Here is a 24900-nt window from a genome sequence, read left to right on the forward strand (position 1 = left end):
CACGTGTACGTGACCTTCAATCTGGAGACCGTAGAATCCATAGGTACTAGCTACTGTTTCTCAGAACTTTTGTAGGAAATACCTGAACAATTATTAATTGTTGTTAAACCTGTTATAGGGAAATAATATATACTAGTGACTTAATTAATTAATTAGGTATTGATTAATGCAATAAATAAAAGGATTTTTATGGTTCCGTAGTCAACTAGGAACCCTTATAGTTTCGCCGTGTCTGTCTGCCCGTCCGTCCGTCCGTGGATAATCTCAGTGATCGTTAGCACTAGAAAGCTGAAATTTGGAACCAATATGTATATCAATCACGCCGATAAATTATGGTACCCCCCCCCCCCCACATGGCAAGTGGGGACTATTTTTTAGGGTTCCGTACCTCAAAGAGGAAAAACGGAACCCTTATAGGATCACTCGCGTGTCTGTCTGTCCCTCTGTCACAGCCGATTTCTCCGAAAGTACTGGACCGATTTACTTGAAATTTGGCACACATATGTAAACCTGTGGCCCAAAGACGGACATGTAATTTAATTAAATAAAATTTAATCACAGGGGCCACTTTTGGGGGGTAACATTGAAAATTAAAAATCAAAGTTATTAAAACTATATTGTGTTACATATCAAATGAAAGAGCATTTTATAAGCATTTGAAGTATATTTTTTTTATTTTGGTAATTTAGAAGTAATTTAAGAAAATACGTAAAAAATGACCATTCCCCCCCCTTATCTCCGAAATTACTTAGCGTAAAATTTTCAAAAAAATACACAAGATAGCCCTCTATAGTATGAATTTTTTGAAACGAACGTTTCTAAACAAAGGTATTGTTCCTTTTGTGTTGAGCGGGAGCTTCTGTATTTGCACGCGCTAAGACAACAAGAAGCAACTGTATCCTGATAATTGTAAGGTTCAAATCTGTACAGCAGCAAATTTGAGATAGATTATTTTGGAAATGTGAAGCGATAGACCACACCGCTATAGGTGCGAAAATACAGCGCTTCTAATACTTTGATACTTGATGGTGTAAGTATAGTACATATAGTTATAATAATCATCGGTAATATGTCAGTCTGTATAATAAAAATAACACGTTTAAACAACGAAACTGCCAGATTAAAAGGTTGATAAGCACCTGGCACCTTAAGGTGTCATCGCAAAGTGACAATAAACACTGATAAGGTTTTTCAATCTGACCGCCATTGTTATGTTTTGTTATAAATACGGTTTACGGTTTGTTTAGTTATTTATGTTATTTTATTTATCAAGACTTGTACCTAATATTTATGTAATTACTATTTATATATTGCTATATACAATTGTTGATTGTTAACAAAATCATTAATAAAAAATAACAGTGATAATATACGTGTTTCATTACTTACAGCACCACCACCAAGTATCAAAGTATTAGAAACGCTGTATTTTCGCACCTATAGCGGTGTGGTCTATCGCTTCACATTTCCAAAATAATCTATCTCAAATTTGCTGCTGTACAGATTTGAACCTTACAATTATCAGAATACAGTTGCTTCTTGTTGTCTTAGCGCGTGCAAATACAGAAGCTCCCGCTCAACACAAAAGGAACAATACCTTTGTTTAGAAACGTTCGTTTCAAAAAATTCATACTATACCTGTAGATTACAGGAAAACCTATTAGAAATCTACAGTCAAGCGTAAGTCGGACTTAAGAGAAAAAAACTCAGATTACGAATTTCACTCACTGCCGCTGCAAGTAGTTACAAAACGTCTTAAAATGTTGTAATCGCGTTGGACAGGTATAAAGAAATTAATTTCGGTTTCGTTTGTTATAGAAATTGTTAAAAAAAAAACATTTTCCAAAATGACTTAAGTTCCTACTAAAAAAGAGGCGCTTAAGACCGTTTAGAACTTCACTGACCATAATATTGCCCACATAGGTCTAAAAAAGGTGTATATATACGAAAACAAAAAAATTGTGCCATCGACAACCAAAATCAGAAGTCCATTTTGCTCTATCTCTTATCGTTTCCGAAATATACGCGAAATCTAAGTACGAAATTTAATGTACGTTGCCATTACATTTCGTCAGGCGCTCATGACCTGTTTGTATGGAAATGTCGAAATCCGACTCGCACTTGACCAATTTTCATAGAAAGTTGTGTTTTATTATAGTTTTGAAGGAAGTTTCTTGTTTTTAACCACCAACGCAAAAACGACGGAGTGTTTTATAATAATTTAAGGTTTGACGCTTGACATGTCTGTCTGTGGCATCATAGCTCCCGAACGAATCAATCGATTTTGACTTAGTTTTTAACGTTTAAGGTGAATTCGACGACAGTTTTTTTTGTACCACGTAGGTGGGAAACAGGCATACGGTCTGCCTGATGGAAAGCGGTCACTGTAACCTATGGACGCCTGCCACTCAAGGAGTGGCACATGTGCGTTGCCGACTCATTAGAAACTTGTACAAACCTGTAGGTACTTAGAAGGGGCCTGGGTGCCGACGACTCAAAGGACAATCTATTGTCCTAATTAGTTCCGTAGGTCCTCCCTCGTTGAGCTCTGGCTGCCTTACTTACCGGCAGGAACAATGAACGCTCTGTCTTGCGTGAGCGACGGGCGACGCGACGCGATGCGACGGCGATGGCTCAAGGTCATCGCGTATCCATCGCGCGAAACTTCGGCACTAGCATTTGGTGATTAGAATCAGAAGATTCGCCAACTTTCACAATGTGCAAATGGTCTAGCGGGTTTGACTTCTAGGTGGAATCGTTTGCGCCATGAGTGTCGTGAGTTCGTATCTCGGCTCACGCAATCTTTTTGTATTTTTATTTACTTTTTAGGGTTCCGTACCAAAAAGGTACAACAGGAACCCTTATGGTGCGACTCTGTCCGTCTGTCTGTCCGTCTGTCACATTCCTAAATATCTCGAGAACTACTAATGCTATCAATTTGAAATTTGGAATAGTTATGAACATTGTAAACCTCTACAAATAGAAAGTATAATTTTTTTAAATATATTAATTTTAATTGTAGAAAATGGCCAAAATGAAAGGGGGGCAAACTGTAAATTTCAAGTTACTAGGTCAAGTGGGGTATCGTTGGAAAGAGCTCAAATTGAACGTAAATAAGCTATTTTTTATAATTTTTTTGTTGTGGAAAAAAAAAATTTTTGAAGGAAAATGTAAAAAAAATACCGTTCCCCCCCCCCCTTATCTCCGAAGTTTACCAACGAAAAATTATGAAAATTTTAGAAAACATTGGTTTTATGCTAAATATTACAGGAAAAATATAATCGTGTTTGTATTTTTAATACTTTTTTTTTAATTCACAAAAAACTTTTCAGATTTTTACTTTCAATTTACCCACCCTTGCGGATGTATATCGTACTTCAAATTAATACGAGATGTTACGTAAACCATCTTCTGTCCAATAAAGTAAAAACTGTTTAAATCGGTTAACATTATAAAGAATTATCCCTGAAAAACCAGGCAGGCAATTATGGTCGCGCGATAAATGATAAAACATCTGGCCGTCCCTATCGCACTTACTAATAGTGCGATAGGGACGGCCTGATATTTTATCGTCTATCGCGCGACCATGCTACCCGTGCAGGTCGCGCAAATTACTTAGCAAATTGACCGGGAGATGGCGCTATACACAATAATACTCATTAGTGCCTATACTTTTGTCTTCTAGTCAAGTCATTAGAGTTATATGAAAATATGAGATTATTTTTACTAGGTAGTTTGAAAGAAAGTTTGTACGGAACCCTCGGTGGGCGAGTCCGACTCGCACTTGTTTTCATTTCAACCCCAACGTGTGATATATTTTTGGATAGGTATTTAATAATGAATATGGGTTTACTAAAGTGGCCTGTTTATTTTATTTTATTTATACTAGTGACAGTAGGTTATAGACTTATAGCACACACACACACACACACACACACACACACACACACACACAAATAAACGCACGTGTACTTATTAGTGTTTAATGTGTAATAATTTACAACCTGTTTTCATGTAAAATAAATGTAATAGTTATTAGTTTTTACTTCTTGTCTTGAAATAATTAAATTTTGTCAACTACCTACACCATATTATTAACATTGTAGCTAATCTTGATGGAGGAGCGGTGTCTCTTGACACAGGTATTTTTATACTTAAAAAGAGGCACCAACCTGATTGTTGTAAACTATCTGTGCTACTGAATAAATCATTTTTATTTTTATTTATTATTTATAGTCGAGTTCAGCACTAAATAGATCAAATCTAGGACTGAGCCCAAATGGGGAGGGTGCGTAACATAATGAATACAAACTTTTGGCATATTCTCAATTTACAAACGCTCAAAAAGTATACTTTTTTTATGTATAATGCAGCAATTATACTAATTGAACTTTATACCATACAAAATTATACAAATTGAAATTATACCTTCTACCGAATATACCATACGTTTGTATACGTTCTATTACTTACCCAAATGGGGAAGACCAATAATGTAACCATGTTAATCATGTAACCATGTAATCGTCCTTGGGGAAGACTAAAGAAAACTGACAAATAGACTACTCATAGACTTGTGTTCTGAAGGTTGTTAAGGTACTCTAATGATGATATTCAGGGTATTATGTAATTTATGTACTAAGAACAGGCATCGCGTTGAAGTTCCAGGCGTCCATAGGCTACGATTACCAATAGGCGGGCTGTGTAATAAACTTAAATACTTAGTATCTATATAATAATTTTCACCACACCAACTGGTAAAGGCTTACTTTGCTATTCGAAAACAGATAGCAAAATTGCATTTTATCCACAAGAGTGCAAAGTAATTTTATACAAATTTTAACTTGATGTTTTAAGCCGACTGGTACAATTTACCTATAAATTATGATTTTGGATCTTAAATATTGAATAGATTGATGGATTTTATTTAGTTAGGAGTTGGAAGTACGTTTTCGGTGTTTAAGATGGGAGATCGGTATATTCGGTATCAAAACTGTGATTTAGACTTATATCTGTATTGACCGGGATATAGACCGTTATTGCCTTTTTAATTCTTGTCCAGCTCCCGATATTTCGACGCAGTTGCATGCATCATGATCACGGAATATCGGGAGCTCGACAAAAATCAATAAGTTAATCACGGTCCACATCCTGGTCAATATGTCTGTAAATAATTCGACACTCAAACTGTGATTTGTAATCTAGCTATGTCTGTAATGCCTGTCTGTCGGCCTCTCAGACGAAGGATACTATAGACTTGACACAAGGGTACACCCGTAAGGGACAGATATAGAATAATGGAGCGAATTTAAGAATCACTTTAAAAATGGCTGACAGTTTACCATACACAACCTACGTAATTTGGGCGGATAATAAGCTTGACAAGTCACGTCCTTATTGTTTGCCACAAACTCGTTTGTGGCAACGGCGGAAAAGTGAAACTATGACAAAGACAAAAAATAACATTTTGCTCTCTGTCACTCTTATTATAATTTGTATGTGACCATCTCGTTCGGTAGTGGTTTTATTATTTGGCTGTCTAGTCTATAGTATCCTTTGTTTAAGGTCGGCCTAGTGACTGCCATACTATTCATTTTTATTTTTGGTACTACGTCGGTGGCAAACAAGCATACCGTCCGCCTGATGGAAAGCAGTCACCGTAACCTATGGACGCCTGCAACTCAAGAAATGTCACATGCGCGTTGCCAACCCATTAGAAACCTGTACACTCGCTTTTGCTGTGTTAAGTACACAGTAAAAACGAGTGTACAAGTTTCAAGGAGAGTTCGGGTTGCCTATCGCAGCCGCAGAACGCGGTTCAAGCAGACGTGCATATCGGCAGCTGCGTTTGGGGAGCCGTGAACTACACGTCTAACTGCAACAAGGAGTGCAAGCGCCGCGGGTACGGGGGCGGCCATTGTGGGAGCTTCGCTAACGTCAATTGTTGGTGCGAGTAGTTCCAAGCTCTACTCATGCGCGGATCCCCTGGAGCCTAGGTTGTCCATACAAATAGACCACGTAACCCCCCCTGGGGCCTGGGCCTGTACCACGTGACCCCCCCCCCCCCCCCCCTCCCTGGGCACGAAGCTGGATCCGCGCTTGGCTCTACTTCTGAGTATCCAGTAAAAACCATTATGGTACATAGCTATGTATATAAGTTTTGTAAATTATGCAATAAATCTTACTTATCTAGTAAAAACAACCTTCCTTTATTATTCTTTTAACCATCTTTTAACATTAAATCAGAGAATCGGCGCTGAAGTGGAATAAATTTAAAAGTGAAAAATATCTGCCTTGGGTGAAAGTTGAACCCACGGCAACTGGATCGATACTCCAGCGCTCTGCCAACTGAGCCACCAAAATTTCAACTTTTTCTTCTTTTAGTCCGCTTTCACATAATTTGGATTTCAATGGAAAAAAACCCAAGATGGCGCCTGTAATGTACGGGATGTTGCACTTGCACTTTTTGTAGCATACTCAGAAAAAATGGCATATTTTTGAAAAATTGAAAATCCGAGTTGGCAACACTGTGCCTAAATGTCAAACGATAACGTCAAAATGTTTGACGGCTGTGGTTTGGGTATACGGTGATTACGGTGTTGATGTTGCTTTTTTTTGAGTTTTTTTTGGAGTGGTATTCAATTAATACAATTATTTAATTGGTAATGATAATATTGTAGCCATTCGAAATGTGCTAGTCGTGTGTTCGAAGATAAAAGGCTTTTATTAAAAGCATACACAGAGGTATGTATGTCATGTTGTATAACATGTGATTTTGAGCTTTTTATTCTAAATATATCGTTTTTGTCGATGTACTGAGGTACAAACTGACGTTGAATAGAATAGAATAGAATATTTTTATTCGAAAGCACACAGATAATAAACAATTTTACACTGACATAAAATAGTAATAAAGTGCCACGAAATGGCTTCACCTCAGCATATTGCTGGCGACTTCCAGCGCTGGTCTTCGTCGTTGCATGTTTAGATCTGACTGTTGTTTCATAACGCGTCCTTATCTTCACGTTTATGCTGATTATGACTTTGTGATGTATGAAACTTATATCCATATCTTATTTCTACTACTGCCATTGGTATCTTTTTCTAACATGTGAGTAAAACACTATTAGTGGCCGTCCGCGTATTGCATTAAAAATCGGCGGAACGGCCCCTTTTTCTTATCTTGCAAAAATCACTGAATTTTTTAGCCATAACATGTACCATTATGCTTTACAGGGCTTGTATCAGTTTCCACAGTTGTCAAAACGTGCCGTTCGAGGCAGCACAAACTATGGACATAGAGCTAGTATGTGTCAAGAAGGAACCCGAGGTGTCTGTGGAGTTGGAGCTTGTAGACAATGTGACCAACCCTTTAGAGGATGATGAGACGCAGCCTATAGCTGTGTGTGTGAAGACAGAGAAACAAGTGTGTACGGAAGAGTCATGTGAGGTGCAGCCCGGACTTGTGTGTGTTAAAACAGAGCCCAAAGAGGTGTGTCTCGAAATGGAGCTTAAGGAGTGTGTGAAAACAGAGCTTGGAGAAGCTGCGGAGAAATTGGGAACTGCGTCTCCACAGACCGGACTGTATACCGATCATGAGATCAAGAACGAGCTTGTGCTGGGCCCTGAGGAGTGGCACCGCCCTCAAGTGCTTCCATTACCAGGTCAGTTCATTATTATATATTAAACAGATGGGACGAAGACATTAAATTCGGTAAAGATAAAAACATCATGAAGAAACCTGACTAATTCCAATAAGGCCTAGTTACCCTTTGTGCTGGAAGGTCAGATGGCAGTCGCTTTCGTAAAAACTAGTGCCTACGCCACATCTTGGGATTAGTTGTCAAAGCGGACCCCCAGGCTCCCATGAGTCATGGCAAATGCCAGGGTAACGCAAGGAGGATGATGAGATGTAGACATTAAAAAAACAGTATGTCCAAAATGGATCAAAATTGCCAGTTATAGGGACATAGAAATCAATGGAGGAGGCCTTCACCCAAAAAGTGTCTAATGCACCAGAGTAATTAAACCACAATTTATGAGATAGAATATTAAGTGCAATTAGAATAATAGGCTTTTTTTATTTATTTAATTTATGTGAAAAACTCATGTATATTACATCATATAATTTAAATGAGTTTGTCTTGACGACTGGTCTGGCCTAGCCTAAACTCGAGTCTTTAAATCACTTCAAGCTATTGCGATGTAACTTACTTACGTTAGCCCCCACCCCATGTCATTCTTACACCCCATGTCGCAATGATTTTCGTCACACTTGCAATATAAAAAATACGTATAAAGATAAAAAAAGGTATTAGGTACTAGAAATGTATAACTCCTATTAAATAATAAATAACTCCTTCCAGGAGAAGATGCACTCAAAAGACGATTTCATTTAGTTTTGGAAATCATATTGACTATAAGCATAACCTGTTTAAATTACTTTTTCCCCTCACTAGCTCGGAAACACGTGTTTTGTCCTTTAATACCAGCGGGTAAAACCGCTTTTGATCCACTAGTGGGTAAAGTAATTTGACCTTGAATAAAGTCAAATTAACTGCTTTAAAATTGAAAAAAGTAGGCGAATCTAGTAATAAATATTACCTGTGGAACTACTGGAAGCAGCGATAAACGCATTTTTTGCATTGTAGTTTCCTCACTATAGTGAGGGGAAAAGTTTTGTGTTACACACGGGTGCAAATGTATTTTACTTCTCGTGTGTTAAAAAACTCGCAAGTTCAGGATTCTATTCTCGAACCACTCGCTTCGCTCGTGGTTCTACTATAAAATCCTTTCACTTGCTCGTTTTTCAATTCCGCACTCGGCGTTAAAATACAACTTTGCCCCCTTGTATAACAAATAACGATTTCACCACACTAACTGATAAATGATTCTCTTGATTCTTCGAAAACGGATGAGACAGCATTATTTGATAGAAATTTTAACGTGACGTCCTAAGCTGGCTGGCAAAATTGGCATTTTAAATGATGAGTATTTAAATGATAATGCAAACATATAAGTCGTCGTCGATAGTTTTTTTGCTGTGCTATAAAATAATAATTACGAATTTTAATAATTTCAAGTAAACAGTTAAACTAAACACTGCGTTTAATTAAAAGCAAGTATAACGATTGACTACACGCTCTAACTAACCAATCAACGTGTTGCATAACATAATAACATGTTGGTAATGTGTGACAATTTATGCATGAATGTTGAAAATGTTAAAATACGTGTTGTAGACCAAGAAAATAGTATTTTAAAATGTGTATTTGTTACATACGTCCACAGTTCCACACCAACACTTGCGACGAAAACCTGCGAGAAAAATATTTAACTTCAATTCACGCAAGCGACCCTCATCACAAGAAAACATCGAAGAAAACCCTCCCAACCAGGATTCTCAAACTTCACCCGGGCAAGAAACGCTATCTTTAGCTCGACCTACGCGTGCTGCAAAAGAAAAATGCACACAAAATGTATCTATAATTGTCAGTGAAGAACGATCATATGATTTAAATGTTCAACGTGAACGTAATCGCTCGCGTGCATCCCAACGTGCGGCCAATGAAAGTGCCGAACAACGTGAACATCGACTTGAAGATATGCGGAAACGTGCATCGCGACGAGTGGCCAGTGAGAGCGTCGAACAACGTAACCAACGTCTCCAAGATATGCGGCAGCGAGCTTCTCGACGTGTGGCCAGTGAGAGCGTCGAACAACGTAACCAACGTCTCCAAGATATGCGGCAGCGAGCTTCTCGACGCGTGGCCAGTGAGAGCGTCGAACAACGTGAGCAACGTCTCGAAAATATGCGGCAGCGTATGTCACAACGTGTAGCCAATGAGAGCGTCGTACAACGTGAGCAACGCCTCGAAGATATGCGGCAGCGTATGTCACAGCGTGTAGCCAGTGAGAGCGTCGAACAACGAGAGCAAGGTCTCGATGACATGTGGCAGCGTGTATTACAACGTTTAGGCAGTGAGAGCGTCGAACAACGAGAGCATCGTCTCGAAGATATCCGGCAGCGTGTATCACAAAGTTTAGCCAGTGAGAGCGTCGTACAACGTGAGCAACGCCTCGAAGATATGCGGCAGCGTATGTCGCAACGTGTAGCCAGTGAGAGCGTCGAACAACGTGAGCAACGTCTCGAAAATATGCGGCAGCGTATGTCACAACGTGTAGCCAATGAGAGCGTCGTACAACGTGAGCAACGCCTCGAAGATATGCGGCAGCGTATGTCACAGCGTGTAGCCAATGAGAGCGTCGTACAATGTGAGCAACGTCTCGAAGATGTGCGGTAGCGTATGTCACAACGTTTAGGCAGTGCTAGCGTCGAACAACGCGAGCATCGTCTCGAAGATATGCGGCAGCGTATGTCACAGCGTGTAGCCAATGAGAGCGTCGTACAATGTGAGCAACGTCTCGAAGATGTGCGGTAGCGTATGTCACAACGTTTAGGCAGTGAGAGCGTCGAACAACGCGAGCATCGTCTCGAAGATATGCGGTAGCGTATGTCACAGCGTGTAGCCAATGAGAACGTCGTACAATGTGAGCAACGTCTCGAAGATATGCGGCAACGTGTCTCAACGTATAGCCAGTGAGAGCGTCGAACAACGCGAGCAACGTCTCGAAGATGTGCGGTAGCGTATGTCACAACTTTTAGGCAGTGAGAGCGTCGAACAACGCGAGCATCGTCTCGAAGATATGCGGCAGCGTGTGTCACAATGTGTAGCCAATGAGAGCGTAGAGCTACGTGAGCAACGTCTCGAAGATATGCGGCAGCGTGTGTCACAACGTGTAGCCAATGATAGTGTCGAACAACGCGAGCAGCGTCTTCAGGATATGCGGCAGCGTGCGTCGCAACGTGTGATCAATGAAAATAATGAACAATATGAGCACCTATTGGAAGAACAAAAACGTCGAGATAGGAGACGCCGCGCAGCCATAGAAATGAACAATTTACCGACATATAAATGCGCCGTTAGTACTGATGTGTCATACTACATACACATACATTGTAGCTAATCTTGATGGAGGAGCGGTGTCTCTTGACACAGGTATTTTTATACTTAAAAAGAGGCACCAACCTGATTGTTGTAAACTATCTGTGCTACTGAATAAATCATTTTTTATTTTTATTATTTTATACCATGCCTTAGAACCGTTTTAAGGCTGCTTTCAAAAAAAACGTCAAAAGAATGTAAAATTGATAGTTTTAGTCGGTGAAATACTACACTTTCCGTTATCCAATAGATTTATTTAATTCAAGTTCCAGTTAGAGCATCTTATTATCTTGATTTTTATAAGACTGGATTTTTGAAAACTAACTCACTAAATTAATTATGAATTTTTCTCTAATGCACGTTTAGAAAAACGCACGTATAGAGCTGAATCAGTCGATCTTATTTGTAAAATTTGGACAATTTTGAATATTAAAACGGGTAAATTTATAATTCGTATATCCTGTACCACAATCATTTCAGACTAGATTTTTATTTTAAGTTTTTGAAAAAGAGTAAACTAGCCTAAGGCGAATTCAATTTTTTCAGAAATTACCTAAAATTAAGTGACAATTTCTTTGAAAATCTACATCAAATCGAAGTAAGTTTTGTACTAAATTAATCTGCAACGTTTACTTAAATTGCTGTTATGCCTTAGTGATTATAAATTGCTATTATTGAATTTTGCCAATTTTTTGAAAACGAGCCTTCACCGGTACAATTATTACCACTTTTGGACATTTTCTCATATTTTGTTAGACCAAGTAGAAAAAGTCCTATAATGTGATATATATTTATAAACTACTCGCAAAGCCCTTTAATTTGATACCACACACGGTATGATCGAGCGCTCGGTTGCGATTTCACTATTTTTAACACGAAAGCCCTCTTAAGTTTTGTGTATCCATTGTGGTGCATTGCATTTTCCCGAGGAACGTGTTTCCAACCGCATTGATAGACATTCTTTTGGTTACTGTTTGAATGGACGAGTTTCAATGGACGCACCAAACTTTTAAAATGAATTAGTTCGTAATTTTTTGTATCGTCACCCACTTGCGGAAGAATTTAATCATAATCATAATCTTTATTGTTTTTGAGAAATGAATGTCACAACATGTGTGAATTTCACAGAAAAATAAGAAATAAGAAGAATTGCTCGTTTAAAGGTATAAGATTTTGAATATTAAACATGTCAAATCGGGTAACTCACGTAAAATTGTCGAAGGTCGCTCGACTTGTTTCGCTCCGTAACGAGGAGCATTTTCATTGAGCACGCGCGATGCCGATGGTATCCCGACGCAGACTGCGGCCCGCAGCTCCTCGTTACGGAGCGAAACATGTCGAGCTATCTTCGACAATTTACGTGAGTTACCCGATTTTACATGTTTAATATGTCAGTGTCTCACGGTAGTTTTATTATTAAAAGATGATTTTGAATAATGAATGTTTCAATTATTGATGTAGTTTGATGTATTAGAGTCAGTATTTTCCTCATTGCAATGTCGCAGTTTCGTTTTCTTTCAACCCCTTATTTGCCAAGAGTGGCACTGTAACTTTAGCAGTTTCATGTGCTCTGCCTACCCCTTTATGGGAAACGGGCGTGATTGTATGTATGTATTTTCCTCATTGTGGTGAAAAATATTGTATGTCACAGGGTGGCAAAATTAGTTTAGTATAGCCTTGATCACAACGCTCAAGATTCCAGTCGCTACGCTCGAGGTTCAATATGGGAATCATTCGCTTGCTCGGACATCAATATTGGCTCATGTGATTAAACAACTTTGCCCCCTGGGTGAATCCACGTAAAAGTAACGTGAGTCACGATTTCATTGCGTGTTTATTTGAACTACAGCTGCAAATGAAAGGATCTATGCATATATCGGGAAAGTAACACTTATTTAGAGATAGATTATCACTTGAACTTGTATCGTGAATAAATGGAACATGCCATAAAATCGTGACTCATGTTACTCTTGCCCCGGATTCACCCCCCTTGTAAAACAAATAACTATCTTTTCCCCTCACTAGCTCGAAAACACGTGTTTTGTCCTTTAATACCAGCGGGTAAAAACGCATTTTATCCACTAGTGGGTAAAGTAATTTGACCTTGAATAAAGTCAAATTAACTGCTTTAAAATTGATAAAAGTAGGTGAATCTAGTAATTAAGATGATTTACCACCTGTGGAACTACTGGAAGCAGTGACAAACGCATTTTTTGTGTTGTAGTTTCCTCGCTATAGTGAGGGGTAAAGTTTTGTGTTACACTCGGGTGCAAATGTATTTTACTTCTCGTGTGTTAAAAAACTCGCAAGTTCAGGATTCTATTCTCGAACCACTCGCTTCGCTCGTGGTTCAACTATAGAATCCTTTCACTTGCTCGTTTTTCAATTCCACACTCGGCGTTAAAATACAACTTTGCCCCCTTGTATAACAAATAACTATTGTTGCAGCGGATGCAGACGCCCGTGCGAGGGAACAGCTCACGATGGCTTGTACCGTGGTGCTCGAGCGCCTCCCCGGCGCGACTGTTCACAGCGGAGAGAAACTATACCCCTGCAAACACTGTGGAAAACATTTCATGAACAACTCTTTCTTAAGTATTCACATAAAATATATTCACTTCTGGCCTGGATCTAAGAAATATACATGTGGTTTCTGTAATTCTACTTTTGAAACTCAATTGCTTGTAACAGAGCATGAAAAAAGTGAACATGGTGTAACAAATTTCATGTGTGCTGATTGTGAATATTCAACAAGTTCGAAAAAAAGTTTGCGGATCCATGTGAACAGTCATTGTGGGGAGAATCTATTTCGTGGTAGGTGTAAAAGTAAAATACATCTCAAACGTACTAGAAAAAAGCCTCTTAAGTGTACGAAGTGTGGTTTTAAATGTAGGCATGAATCAAATCTGCGACGTCACCGGAAAACGCACAACAAAAGGCAAAAAGAGCCGTACGTATGTGGCCATTGTGATTACAAATTTATTCGAAAATCGAATCTTAAAAAACACATGATGATACACATTGGCGCGAAACCATACCAATGTAGCGACTGCGACTACAGGTGCTATCAGAAAGCAGACTTGCGAGTACACTACAGGACTCACACAGGAGAAAAGCCTTTCCAGTATAACCACTGTGATTATAAATCTAATTCAAGATCGTGCTTAAAAAGACACCTGATGATACACACTGGAGAGACGCCATATCAATGTAACGAATGCGACTACAGGGGCAGACAGAAAATAAACTTGATAATGCACCAGAGAAAACACAACGTGGAGACTTTCCTTCAGTGTAGCCACTGCGATTTTAAATGCAGTCAACAATCAGAGCTGCGACAACACTTAATTGTACACACAGGGACGAAGCCCTATCAATGTAGCTACTGTGAACACAGGTCTAAACGGAAAAGAGAGTTGTTAGAACACCAGAGGATACACACAGGGGACAAACCATTTCAGTGTAGCTACTGCGAATATAAATGTAGTTGGAGATCAAGCTTGAGCAGACACTTGTTAACGCATACTGGGGCGAAGCCATTTGAATGTAGCATCTGCCACTACAGGACCTCTCAGAAAGGACACTTGCTGGTACACGTGAGGACACACACAGGAGAAAAACCATTTCAGTGTAACCACTGCGATTGTAGATTCCGTGATACATCCAACCTGCGCCGTCATCAAAAGTTGCATACTGAGACAAAGTCTAACGTAGTGGCGAGTACAAGTGTGGCCTAAAAGTTTCCCTTCATCATCATCATATCAGCCCTTTATCTCCCACTGCTGAGCATAGGCATATCTTCTAGTACGCCACTTCTCCCGGTCCTGGGCTAATCTCATCCAGTTGTCCTGATCCATTTCCTTCCCTTGCGCATTGGGTTTTACAAGAAGCAGGTTAGGGTGCTCAAAGGTCAACAACGCATAAGTGGCTCCCCTGATGTTGCTTATGTCCATGGACGGGGATGACTGCTTCCCATCCGGCGGCTCGTCTGCTCGTTTGCTGCCTATTTCATAAAAAGAGCTCTGATTCACTTTTTGATTTAAGTTGTTGAGTTTATAAGGTTTAGCATTTAAAATCAGCGCCAAATACTTAGTGAGGGAGCGCAAAAGGGTTTATTTTGAAGTAACTCTAGCTCCTCAGATGGTGTAGTTTCGGTACAACTAATTATTGTTACCTATGATGTGAGTTAAATAATAATATTTTAGGAGTAAAATGTATCTCAAGTATTTTTCCTCAGTCAACCCCTTGACCACGTGTTGAAAATATACCAATGTAATTGCACCTCCATGTTGAGTCTATTATTTGTGTTTATGACATGTGGTTTAAAAACTAACTTCTGGGGTTCGATATTCAAATATATGTGTTATTCGCGTAAATGCAATGGTGGTTTGTTGATCTAAAATAAAAACTCATATTACAATTAAAACTGCTTTCTTTATTTAATTTCATCACCACGAACTGTGTGAAATGTTCGAATCGTCTGAATGAGATGTATTGTAAATTAATTATATGCGATATAAACAATCCGTTTCCATGGTTTTATTTCTTGAGTAATTATCGCGGTAACCGAAGACAATATTACAGCGTCATTTTGCTCCCTGGAGGAAAAGTGCCACTTTGATCCCTCCTACCAGGGAAGGAAAGGCCCCTTTATGAAATGGTGTTGGGAATGGTACTAGAAATCCGGAACATAAGGAGCAATCGGATAGGATTTACGATATCTATCAATGGGCATTTTCGCGAGAACAATCAGCAAAAAAAAATTTTCTAAGGTAGGTAAATTTTATGTTTTTCCTACTCAGAATCACAAGCCCTTTCGATTTAGGACAAAAAACAAGAGATAAAAAATGCTCCCAAAATTTTCTATTATTTTGCATACTTTCCACTTTGTCTCTTCTAATTCTTCTTCCTCGTTCCCTCAATGCTGAGGATCGCGACCACAAGTAGCGTGTCTCCGTTGAACGCGGTCGTAAGCCATGTGGACTGCCACTTCTACTTTGTAACCGCAGTACAAAGTGTTTGAAAAATGGTAACGAAGTGGAAATAGTTATTTGTTATACAAGGGGGCAAAGTTGTATTTTAACGCAGAGTGTGGAATTGAAAAACGAGCAAGTAAAAGGATTCTATAGTTGAACCACGAGCGAAGCGAGTGGTTTGAAAATAGAATCCTGAAGTTTTTAGGGTTCCGTAGTCAACTAGGAACCCTTATAGTTTCGCCATGTCTGTCTGTCCGTCCGTCCGTCCGTCCGTCCGTCCGTCCGTCCGTCCGTCCGCGGATAATCTCAGCAACCGTTAGCACTAGAAAGCTGAAATTTGGTACTAATATGTATATCAATTACGCTGACAAAGTGCAAAAATAAAAAAAATGTTTTATTAGGGAACCCCCCATACATGTAAAGTGGGGGCTGATATATTTTTTATTCGAACCCCAACGTGTGATATATTGTTGGATAGGTATTTAAAAATGAATAAGGGTTTACTAAGATCGTTTTTTGATAATATTAATACTTATATTCGGAAATAATCGCTCCTAAAGGAAAAAAAAAGTGCGTCCCCCCCCTTTAACTTTTGAACCATATGTTTAAAAAATATGAAAAAAAATCACAAAAGTAGAACTTTATAAAGACTTTCTAGAAAAATTGTTTTGAACTTGATAGGTTCAGTAGTTTTTGAGAAAAATACGGAAAACTACGGAACCCTACACTGAGCGTGGCCCGACACGCTCTTGGCCGGTTTTTTAACACACGAGAAGTAAAATACATTTGCACCCGAGTGTAACACAAAACTTTTCCCCTCACTATAGCGAGGAAACTACAACGCAAAAAATGCGTTTATCACTGCTTCCAGTAGTTCCACAGGTGGTAAATCATCTTTATTACTAGATTCACCTACTTTTATCAATTTTAAAGCAGTTAATTTGACTTTATTCAAGGTCAAATTACTTTCCCACTAGTGGATAAAATGCGTTTTTACCCGCTATTATTAAAGGACAAAACACGTGTTTCCGAGCTAGTGAGGGGAAAAAATAAATTTGGGACGCTTTTTTTCGCCTAGTAGGATGAAAAGGGCTCGTAATTCTGAGTAGGAAAAACATTAATTTACCTATTTTAGAAAAAAAAAAACTGTTTTTGAATCTTTTTTCGCTAAAATGCCCCAATACCAAACCAGGGTCCAGGATTAAACAAAATAAAATTAGCCCCGGCGTAGATACGGGTACAAATTAAGATATTTTTAACTGTTATAAAAATAAAAGAAAATTACCAATAAAACAAAAAAATATTTCCTTGGGACTTATGTTGTAGGACTTTTCTTTAAGTAGGTATTATATACCTACTTAACAATAATTCGTTACATCGATGATTGGGGGTAGGTGAGTGGAAATAGAAAAAGCGTGACTTTTCGCTAACATTTTATTTCAACCAAAAAAAACTCAAGGCAAAAATAGTCAAATAATACTTACAACAAAAATGACACTGAATATTTTATGAAGTAAATACAAATGGAATAACAACATGGGAATTAGTAGGAGTTAATACAATAAAGAAGACATTTTATAGGACACACAAAAAAACCAGTCGGGTAATAAAGTAAAATGGCGGCTATGTATAGAAATACAACATTGACAATCGTACATTGCTAGTCTAAGAAGTTGACTTTGATTCGTGACTTTAGTTAGTAGTAACAAACTAACACACAAACGTAGATATAGATGCAGTCAGTGCCTAAAATATGAATCCAGAACATTAACGTAAAGCAATACCAACATATTTTCGGCACTTCAGGTATAATCAAGTTGCAGGCATTGAAATTGTGACGATGATCCGCCGATTTCTTGAGGTTTTCTTAGGTTGGACATCATAGCCAGATGAATTTTGGTGTTTTTTGGTAAATCTTGAAGTTCATCCTTTTGATTATTGCTCACACCAGCAGTTGACATTAGCGAAGCTCCCACAATGTCCTCCCTTGTAACCTCTACGCTTGCATTCTCCGTTGCAGTTCGAAGTATAATCCACGGCTCCCCAAACGCAGCTGCCGATATGCACGTCTGCTTGAACCGCGTTCTGTGGCTGCGATACAATAACCATGAGCGCCACGCACACTAGCAGGCACATAGACGATTTGGACACCATCTTTGATTTTGTTTTTTTTTAAGTGTTGAGACTCAAGTTGCTTGAGATGCGAATGCGTTCTGTGTTCAAATGCTGTTGCATTTCCCTTTTATACAGCTTGATAAGGAAACTAGGATTCTCCAGATTCATAAAACTTGCATTTTCCTCGTTGAATCAACATAAGAATGAGCCGTGGTAAATTTATGCGCGTTTTAACACGATCTAGTTAATATGGGTTTTCCTTTATGCGTGGTCTCCCCCGTTGAACTAGATTTTCTAGACGAGTTGTAATTAAGTCGAGGAGTAATTATTCAGTTTCTAATTTATCTTTGTAAGGGCAAGGGTCCTGTAGTTTTTATTACTTCGATGTACATACATACATACATACAATCACGCCTGTTTCCCAGAGGGGTAGGCAGAGATCACGGATTTCCATTTACTACGATCGTGACAAACCACTTTCGCTTCACACATTGTCATAACGTTTCTCATACACGCTCGTCGGTTTCGAGTAGGTACTTCTGACCTGGGTGCGTAGCCGAATGGCACAAACGCTCACGAAACGTTCACGAAACGAAACGCTAGTAGATATCTATCTCTATCGCGCTTGCGTATTGGCGCGACAGAGATAGATATCTACTAGCGCTTCGTTTCGTGAGCGTTTCGTGAGCGATTGTGCCATTCGGCTAGCCACCCAGGCCTTTTTGCAATATTTCCCCGATTTGAACAAGAAAAGTTCGCCTAGGTCTTCCACTTCCAACTGACCCTCCCACTCTTTTTTTTCATATACTTTCTTCGTTAATCTCCTCTCTTCCATCCTCTCTAGCTCTCTACATGCCCGAACCACCTTAACCGATGTAGTGAACCATTTTCAATTAAAACACAGTTTTCACCCTATGTCAAACTTTGGTAACAATGACACTTCAAATAAATCCCCTTACCGGGATTTGAATCCAGGACCGCGGCTTAGCAGGAAGGGTCATTACCCGCTAGGCCAGGGGCCCATTTCTCAAAACTGAAAGTTACAAGCGGAAGTCTCTTTCCAATTTGTCATATTAGACAGTGACTACCACTTGTAAATTGTAACTTGTAGCTTCGAGAAATGGGCCCCAGACCGTCGACCGGTCATTGACATTACTCGGAAATGTAGATCCTGCTGACATAAATGGCGCCGATTCTGCGCTAGAATCGTTTCATTTGGGGCGAAATAACCCCCAGTAATTACTCACGAAAATGGTAACGTAACGTAATCTCATGTAAAAACCCGCTTGAGAAGATTCGCAACGACGCATAAAAGGAGGCGAAGTTTGCCGAGCGAGGCAAACACAAAATTATTTTTTTTATCTGTTTTTACATTTATTAATAAGGTTACCATATTACGGGAACTTAAGACGTTTCCTACTTTGAGTGAGGATTTAAAAAAAAATGCGAAGTTTCTAGTCGTGTTAACTATTTTTTCTACTCCCGTGTTGTTATTCGTCATTTACCGTGTCGTGCATAGATCGTTAAAGCCCTACATAAAAGATGCCCGCCCCCGGCCGGCGCCCCGCGTACCCACGCATACGATATAGCTCTTACAGCATTGTTAGGTAGCCGTTAAGGGATATAGCGGGCCGCGGGGCGCCGGCCGGGGGCGGGCGGCGGCGCGGGGGAGTGCGAGCGACAGGGTGAGTGCAGAAACATTGCAGAGGACAAGTCAAAATACTTGTAGGAAACAGTGCGAATTTCACGAAAGTTATTCTAGAAAACTATTCAAAAGTATGTGCATGGTCGTAGAAAAAGTATTGTATGCAACGGTGTTTAACTGAGTCAAAAAATACTCGTGGCGTCTTAATAACAATTTTCGGCTTCGCCTCAAATTGTTACTCACGCCACTCGTCTTTTTTGACCTCCTTTAAACGCCTGTTGCATAAAATACTATTATTTTAAGGATAAGTCTCCTACGATGGATTTAAGATACTATTTTGCATCGTAACTTCTAATTTATAGAAATTACCGTTGTTTTACGAAACCCTTAGTTTGTCCATTATTCCGGGATACAATTTTGGCATGGCTTTTATTCCGGGAGTCGTTGTACGTAATTACGGGATATCTTTAAAATCCACGTTGTTGAAGCTTATGTAAAAAAAAAGAATTAAAAATATTGTTTTAATAAATACATAATGCACATAATATGCGATATTATCGTTTTGATAGATGCTTAACAGAGTGTATTTTTTATAACTGGCAATGTTTTGACGGGCTGGGATGGGATGGGAAATATGATAATTTTACGGTATAATGACGATATAACGATTCTATGATATATCGACGGGGTGTTATAAGTTTTACTGTCTGTCTGTCTATGGCATCACTTTCGAATGGATGGCTGGATTAGTCAAGAGTGTTCTTAGCCATGTTTGATGAAAATCGGTTTACAATGTCGGGGGTTTTTTCAAAATATCATTTCAATCCAGAAGCTATTGCCGTGCCGGCGATAATTCGGCTCGTGAAAATTTCAGTTTTTTGGTACTGGGGATCACTCAGCTACACCGCATATACATATGGCGGTGATATGTTATTCAATATAAATAGGTACATAGTATTCAATAAATAAATATTATAGGCCGTTCTTACACAGACTGACTTGAGTCCGACAAATATGTACCTACTACTTTATATTTATATATGTATATCCTATTATGTATTCTACACATGGATATTTTATTTTTACAGTACTAAACTAATGATGATTGAGCTAAATCGTAGACGGACAGACTGGCGGACATACGGATATTCAATATAAAGATTTCTAGTTAACTAAGAAAGTTTAAAAACATAATGGCCGGGTCACAATACCATATTTTATGTGTTTATATATTTTAATATACTTCATAATATAAGTATACCGGAATAAGATACACTCCAATAAAGTCCTGTACTTAATTACGGCAGTCAAAACAAAGGCTATATTAAAAGACAAAACAAGATTTTTCTTAGTATATTGGAAGATTATATAACAATTATACTCATAACATCGAAATAAATAACCTTTGTGCTTTAATTTTATGAAATAAAACAAATTTAATGTCGATGCCACACTCCAATATTTCGCGCGTATTACTCAACGAGTATACATTTCGTACTCAATTATGAGATTAAAATCTAAAAAATATATGTACCGTAATTACGTCACTATAATCTGTAATCTTTACTTTATGTATTTACATCAAATATATGAATATACTTAACCGTAAATAGTAATAAAACATAAAAACATTACAGCCTGTGTTTCCGTTATTCCGTGATACACCCGCAATTATGTACACCGCGTCAAAATGGTGTACATTATTCCGGGAGCGGGTATTTTAATAAAAATATGCCTTACATTTACTTGAAACGATGATACAAAGGTATATTAATAACTATACAACAGTTATGATACAAATTTAATATAAATACACTTGCCAGAATCACAGGAAACCCTTACGAAGTTCCGCTGCCGCGTTAAGCTCACCGTCAAACACGCCCATAGAAACCACTGCGTGGTTGCGACTGACGCGTTTGGAAGTGTCTCACGGCTTCAAAATATATGATATATATTCGAAAATCGACTTTTTCGGTTCTATTTGATCTCTAGTTAATGAAATACTGCATTAAATTAAGATTTTACTGATAGTTTCCTTATTTTGCGACGAAAACCAAAGTATCCCGGAATAATGTACCATATTTTACTATCCCGGAATAGTGTACAGTTACCTTAAAGGTAAACACAAACACGCCAATCATTGAGGCAAAATAAAATAAAAACCCGCGCGTCCGGCGCGATGCTCACTTATTTTATTTTTCAGACGCAGAGGGTCATTTAGATTTCCGTCATACGATAGTACTCTTTTTTTTTTTTTATACTACGTTGGTGGCAAACAAGCGTACGGTCGGTATAATGTGGTCCCGTAGTCAAATAGGAACAAAAGTTTGGTCATGTCTGACGTCTGTCTGTCTGTCCCTCCAGCCCTGTTGCGCCATCTATTGTAGAGCTATATATACAGTATAGTATTCATATATTTTTGTTTAAGTCCCAACATCGCAAGCCTTATTGAACTTTTCCGTGGGACAATCAATAGTAGATCTGTGTAAGATTGTATTACTTCATTCATGATGGCTATTTAACTAAGCATTATTAGCCATTCCACACGCGGACATCCCATATGAACCTTAAAAAAGTATTTGCGACGTAAAGTAACAACGGAATGTACGAACGTGCGTTCCGTGAGAACGCGCGCCACCCCTGATTAGGCCGCGAACTCGCGGCCGCCAGCATGTACTTGTAGCGCGGCGATAGAATCGCGGAGTGAGCCGCCCCTGCTTGTACAAGGGATCAAACATTTTCTTTAACAGAGCGTGGAAATATTACCTAACTGTTAAACATCTAATGAAATCAAATCCATTAATTTATTAAGCATTTATGATTAAACATCATCATTTAGGGCCAGTTGCAACAACCATATTTGACAGACACATCATCGTCACGCAGCTGAGGTCTATGGAATTTCCCATACAATTAAATTTAACGAATGCTTTAACGGTGACAGACGGGTTTGTACAACTGGCCTTAGAGGTCAATCCTACCAGCCAGTTATGGAGAAATGCAACTTTCTCATCTGCGTGCGTAACCGAATACACAAGCGCTCACGAAACGAAATGCTCGTAGATATCTATATCTATCACTCTTGCGTGTTGGCAGACAGAGCCAGACTACCTTTCGCGGCGTTTCGTTTTCGTTTCGCGTCGTAGAAATGCCTCTTCTTCTTTGTTCAGCCCATTTCCCAGTTCAGCTGGGGTCGGGCCTCCTCCTACGTCGGCGCCAGGACAATCTATCCATGGGTTGTCTTTGTGGTCAGGTTTTGTGTCCGCATATCTCTCTCGACATTGGACCACCAGGTTGCCGGTCTTCTGCCTGGTCATGTAGGGTTGCTTGGGATTAGAGATGGGCCGAATATTCGGTAAATATTCGGTATTCGGCATATTCGGCAAGTTTTTCAATGTTCGTATTCGGCCGAATAATTCGGTTGCATTGCCGAATACTTACCGAATAAACAAAGTAAATTACATTACATTAGTTAATATAGATCTTACGTATTCCATTGGATAATAAGCTCCTATTTTAGTAGCTTTCTAAAGAACTACTAAACAGAGATAATTGGCTATGCGTCAAAATACTCAAAATATAAATACAAAGTTGAAAAAACCGTAATTTAAGAGTTGAGAAGAGTTCAGAGTTGTTTTAACTAAGTTTTAGTTAAATCCACTAAATCGTAAGACCTGCATATGTAGTTCGAGTAACATATGTAACCATTATCAATCATTTAATAGTTGTAATCTTAACATCCGCTTTAAAATATGGCGTAACCGAATAGTCGGCCGAATGGTCGGTTCGGTAAGAGCTGAACCGAATGTTCGGCCGAATATTCGTATTCGGCAAAGTCCATATTCGGCCCATCTCTACTTGGGATGTTCATAGCCTTCCTCACTGTATAGTTTTCGTAGAAATGTCATTCGTGATTCGGATTCCTTAGTCGTTCTCTCAATGCTGAGGATCTGGATCGTGACGTCATGTCATTCTGTTGAAGACTAGGTCCCTCCATAGGCGTCTGTTCCTCGCCAAGCGCATGGCCTCGTGCATTAATCGCATGGGTGCAGTAATTTCCATCAGGCGGACCGTATGCTTGTTTGCCACCGACGTAGTATAAAAAAAAAAAAAAAAATTGAGCACACCAAATTCGGCTATGAGGTCTGTAAAAAATCAAGAAACACTAAGTTCTCGCGCTTTGTACACATATTTAAACGTTGGGAAAAAAGGTAAAATAATGTTAATTAATCGCGTTCGACCTGTATGTGACTTTAAATAAGAATCAATTAGAAATCTTTAAAAGTTGGAATGGTAAAAAGGTAACCTAAAGTTGCAGAAACCAATTTGAAATATTGTATCCGTGTATAACGTGCGTGCTTAACGAGACCATATTTAATGCATTCATGAAAGACCTGTGAGCATACACAAAAGTTATTGTCTAAGATAAGAATGGTTTGTTAAGGCATAAACACACTGACTGCATTTCATGACTACCTAGTCCCTACAGATGATCAAAAGGAAAATTTCCAAAGGGTTGGAGAATACTTATTAAGAACTAGCTTTCGCCCGCTTCGCTCGCGGTGAATTCGGAAATTGCGGAATGCTTCATACAAACTTCAATCCCCCTTTTAGGGAAGTGGGGGGTTAGGAAGAGACAAAAAGTAGCCTATGTCACTCTCCATTCCTTCAACTATCTCCACTTAAAAAATCACGTCGATTCGTCGCTACGTTTTGCCGTGAAAGACGGACAAACAAACAGGCACATACACTTCCCCATTTATAATATTAGTATGGATAATACACAAAACAATTTTTTGTTTTGGAATATTATATAAATATCGAATTAAGTGTACAAAAATATAACACCATTTTAAATCAAATGCCTTTACTTCCGACGCTCGGTCTGGCGTAGTCGGTAGTGGCGCTGCTAATGGTCCTGGGTTCGAATCCCGGTAAGGGCATTTATTTGTGATGAACACAGATATTTGTTCCTGAGTCATGGATGTTTTCTATGTATATAGGTATCGTCGCCTATTTAGCACCCCATAATACAAGCTCTTCTTAGTTTGGGTTTGGGGCTAGGTTATGTATAAGGTGGTCCCACGATATGTATTTATTTAATACCTGTTTGATACGGAACTCTAAAAAATGGACGGAATATGCCCAATACGCACTT

At 38.9% G+C, this 24900-nt stretch overlaps 2 protein-coding genes across 4 annotated transcripts in view; one reads left to right on the forward strand and one right to left on the reverse strand.

Annotated features, from left to right (window-relative positions):
* Positions 1-6604: 6604 nt before the first annotated feature.
* LOC125239273 (zinc finger protein OZF-like) overlaps positions 6605-24900 on the forward strand; it is an 85173-nt gene continuing 66877 nt past the window's right edge. Inside the window, exons 1-3 of one of the 3 annotated variants that reach the window (XM_048146810.1) lie at positions 6605-6744; positions 7237-7664; positions 13455-15402. In XM_048146810.1, coding sequence (XP_048002767.1) covers positions 7292-7664; positions 13455-14743 — 1662 coding nt within the window. In that variant the 5' untranslated portion in view covers positions 6605-6744; positions 7237-7291 and the 3' untranslated portion in view covers positions 14744-15402. Of the gene's footprint in view, positions 6745-6996; positions 7112-7236; positions 7665-13454; positions 15404-24900 lie in introns of those variants that run through there. The other 2 variants (XM_048146809.1, XM_048146811.1) reach the window with 2 other exon arrangements.
* On the reverse strand, positions 17555-18211 carry LOC125239274 (defensin ARD1-like). Its single transcript, XM_048146812.1, has one exon. It carries the CDS (start codon positions 18134-18136, stop codon positions 17918-17920), a length of 219 nt encoding a protein of 72 aa, XP_048002769.1. The 5' UTR covers positions 18137-18211; the 3' UTR covers positions 17555-17917.

Source organism: Leguminivora glycinivorella, chromosome 25 (assembly GCF_023078275.1).
Source record: "Leguminivora glycinivorella isolate SPB_JAAS2020 chromosome 25, LegGlyc_1.1, whole genome shotgun sequence".
NCBI classification, from domain to species: Eukaryota; Metazoa; Arthropoda; class Insecta; order Lepidoptera; family Tortricidae; genus Leguminivora; species Leguminivora glycinivorella.

Excerpts from the sequence above, each read along its gene's own strand:
- LOC125239274 (XM_048146812.1), bottom strand. The coding sequence starts at position 18,136 with ATGGTGTCCAAATCGTCTATGTGCCTGCTAGTGTGCGTGGCGCTCATG.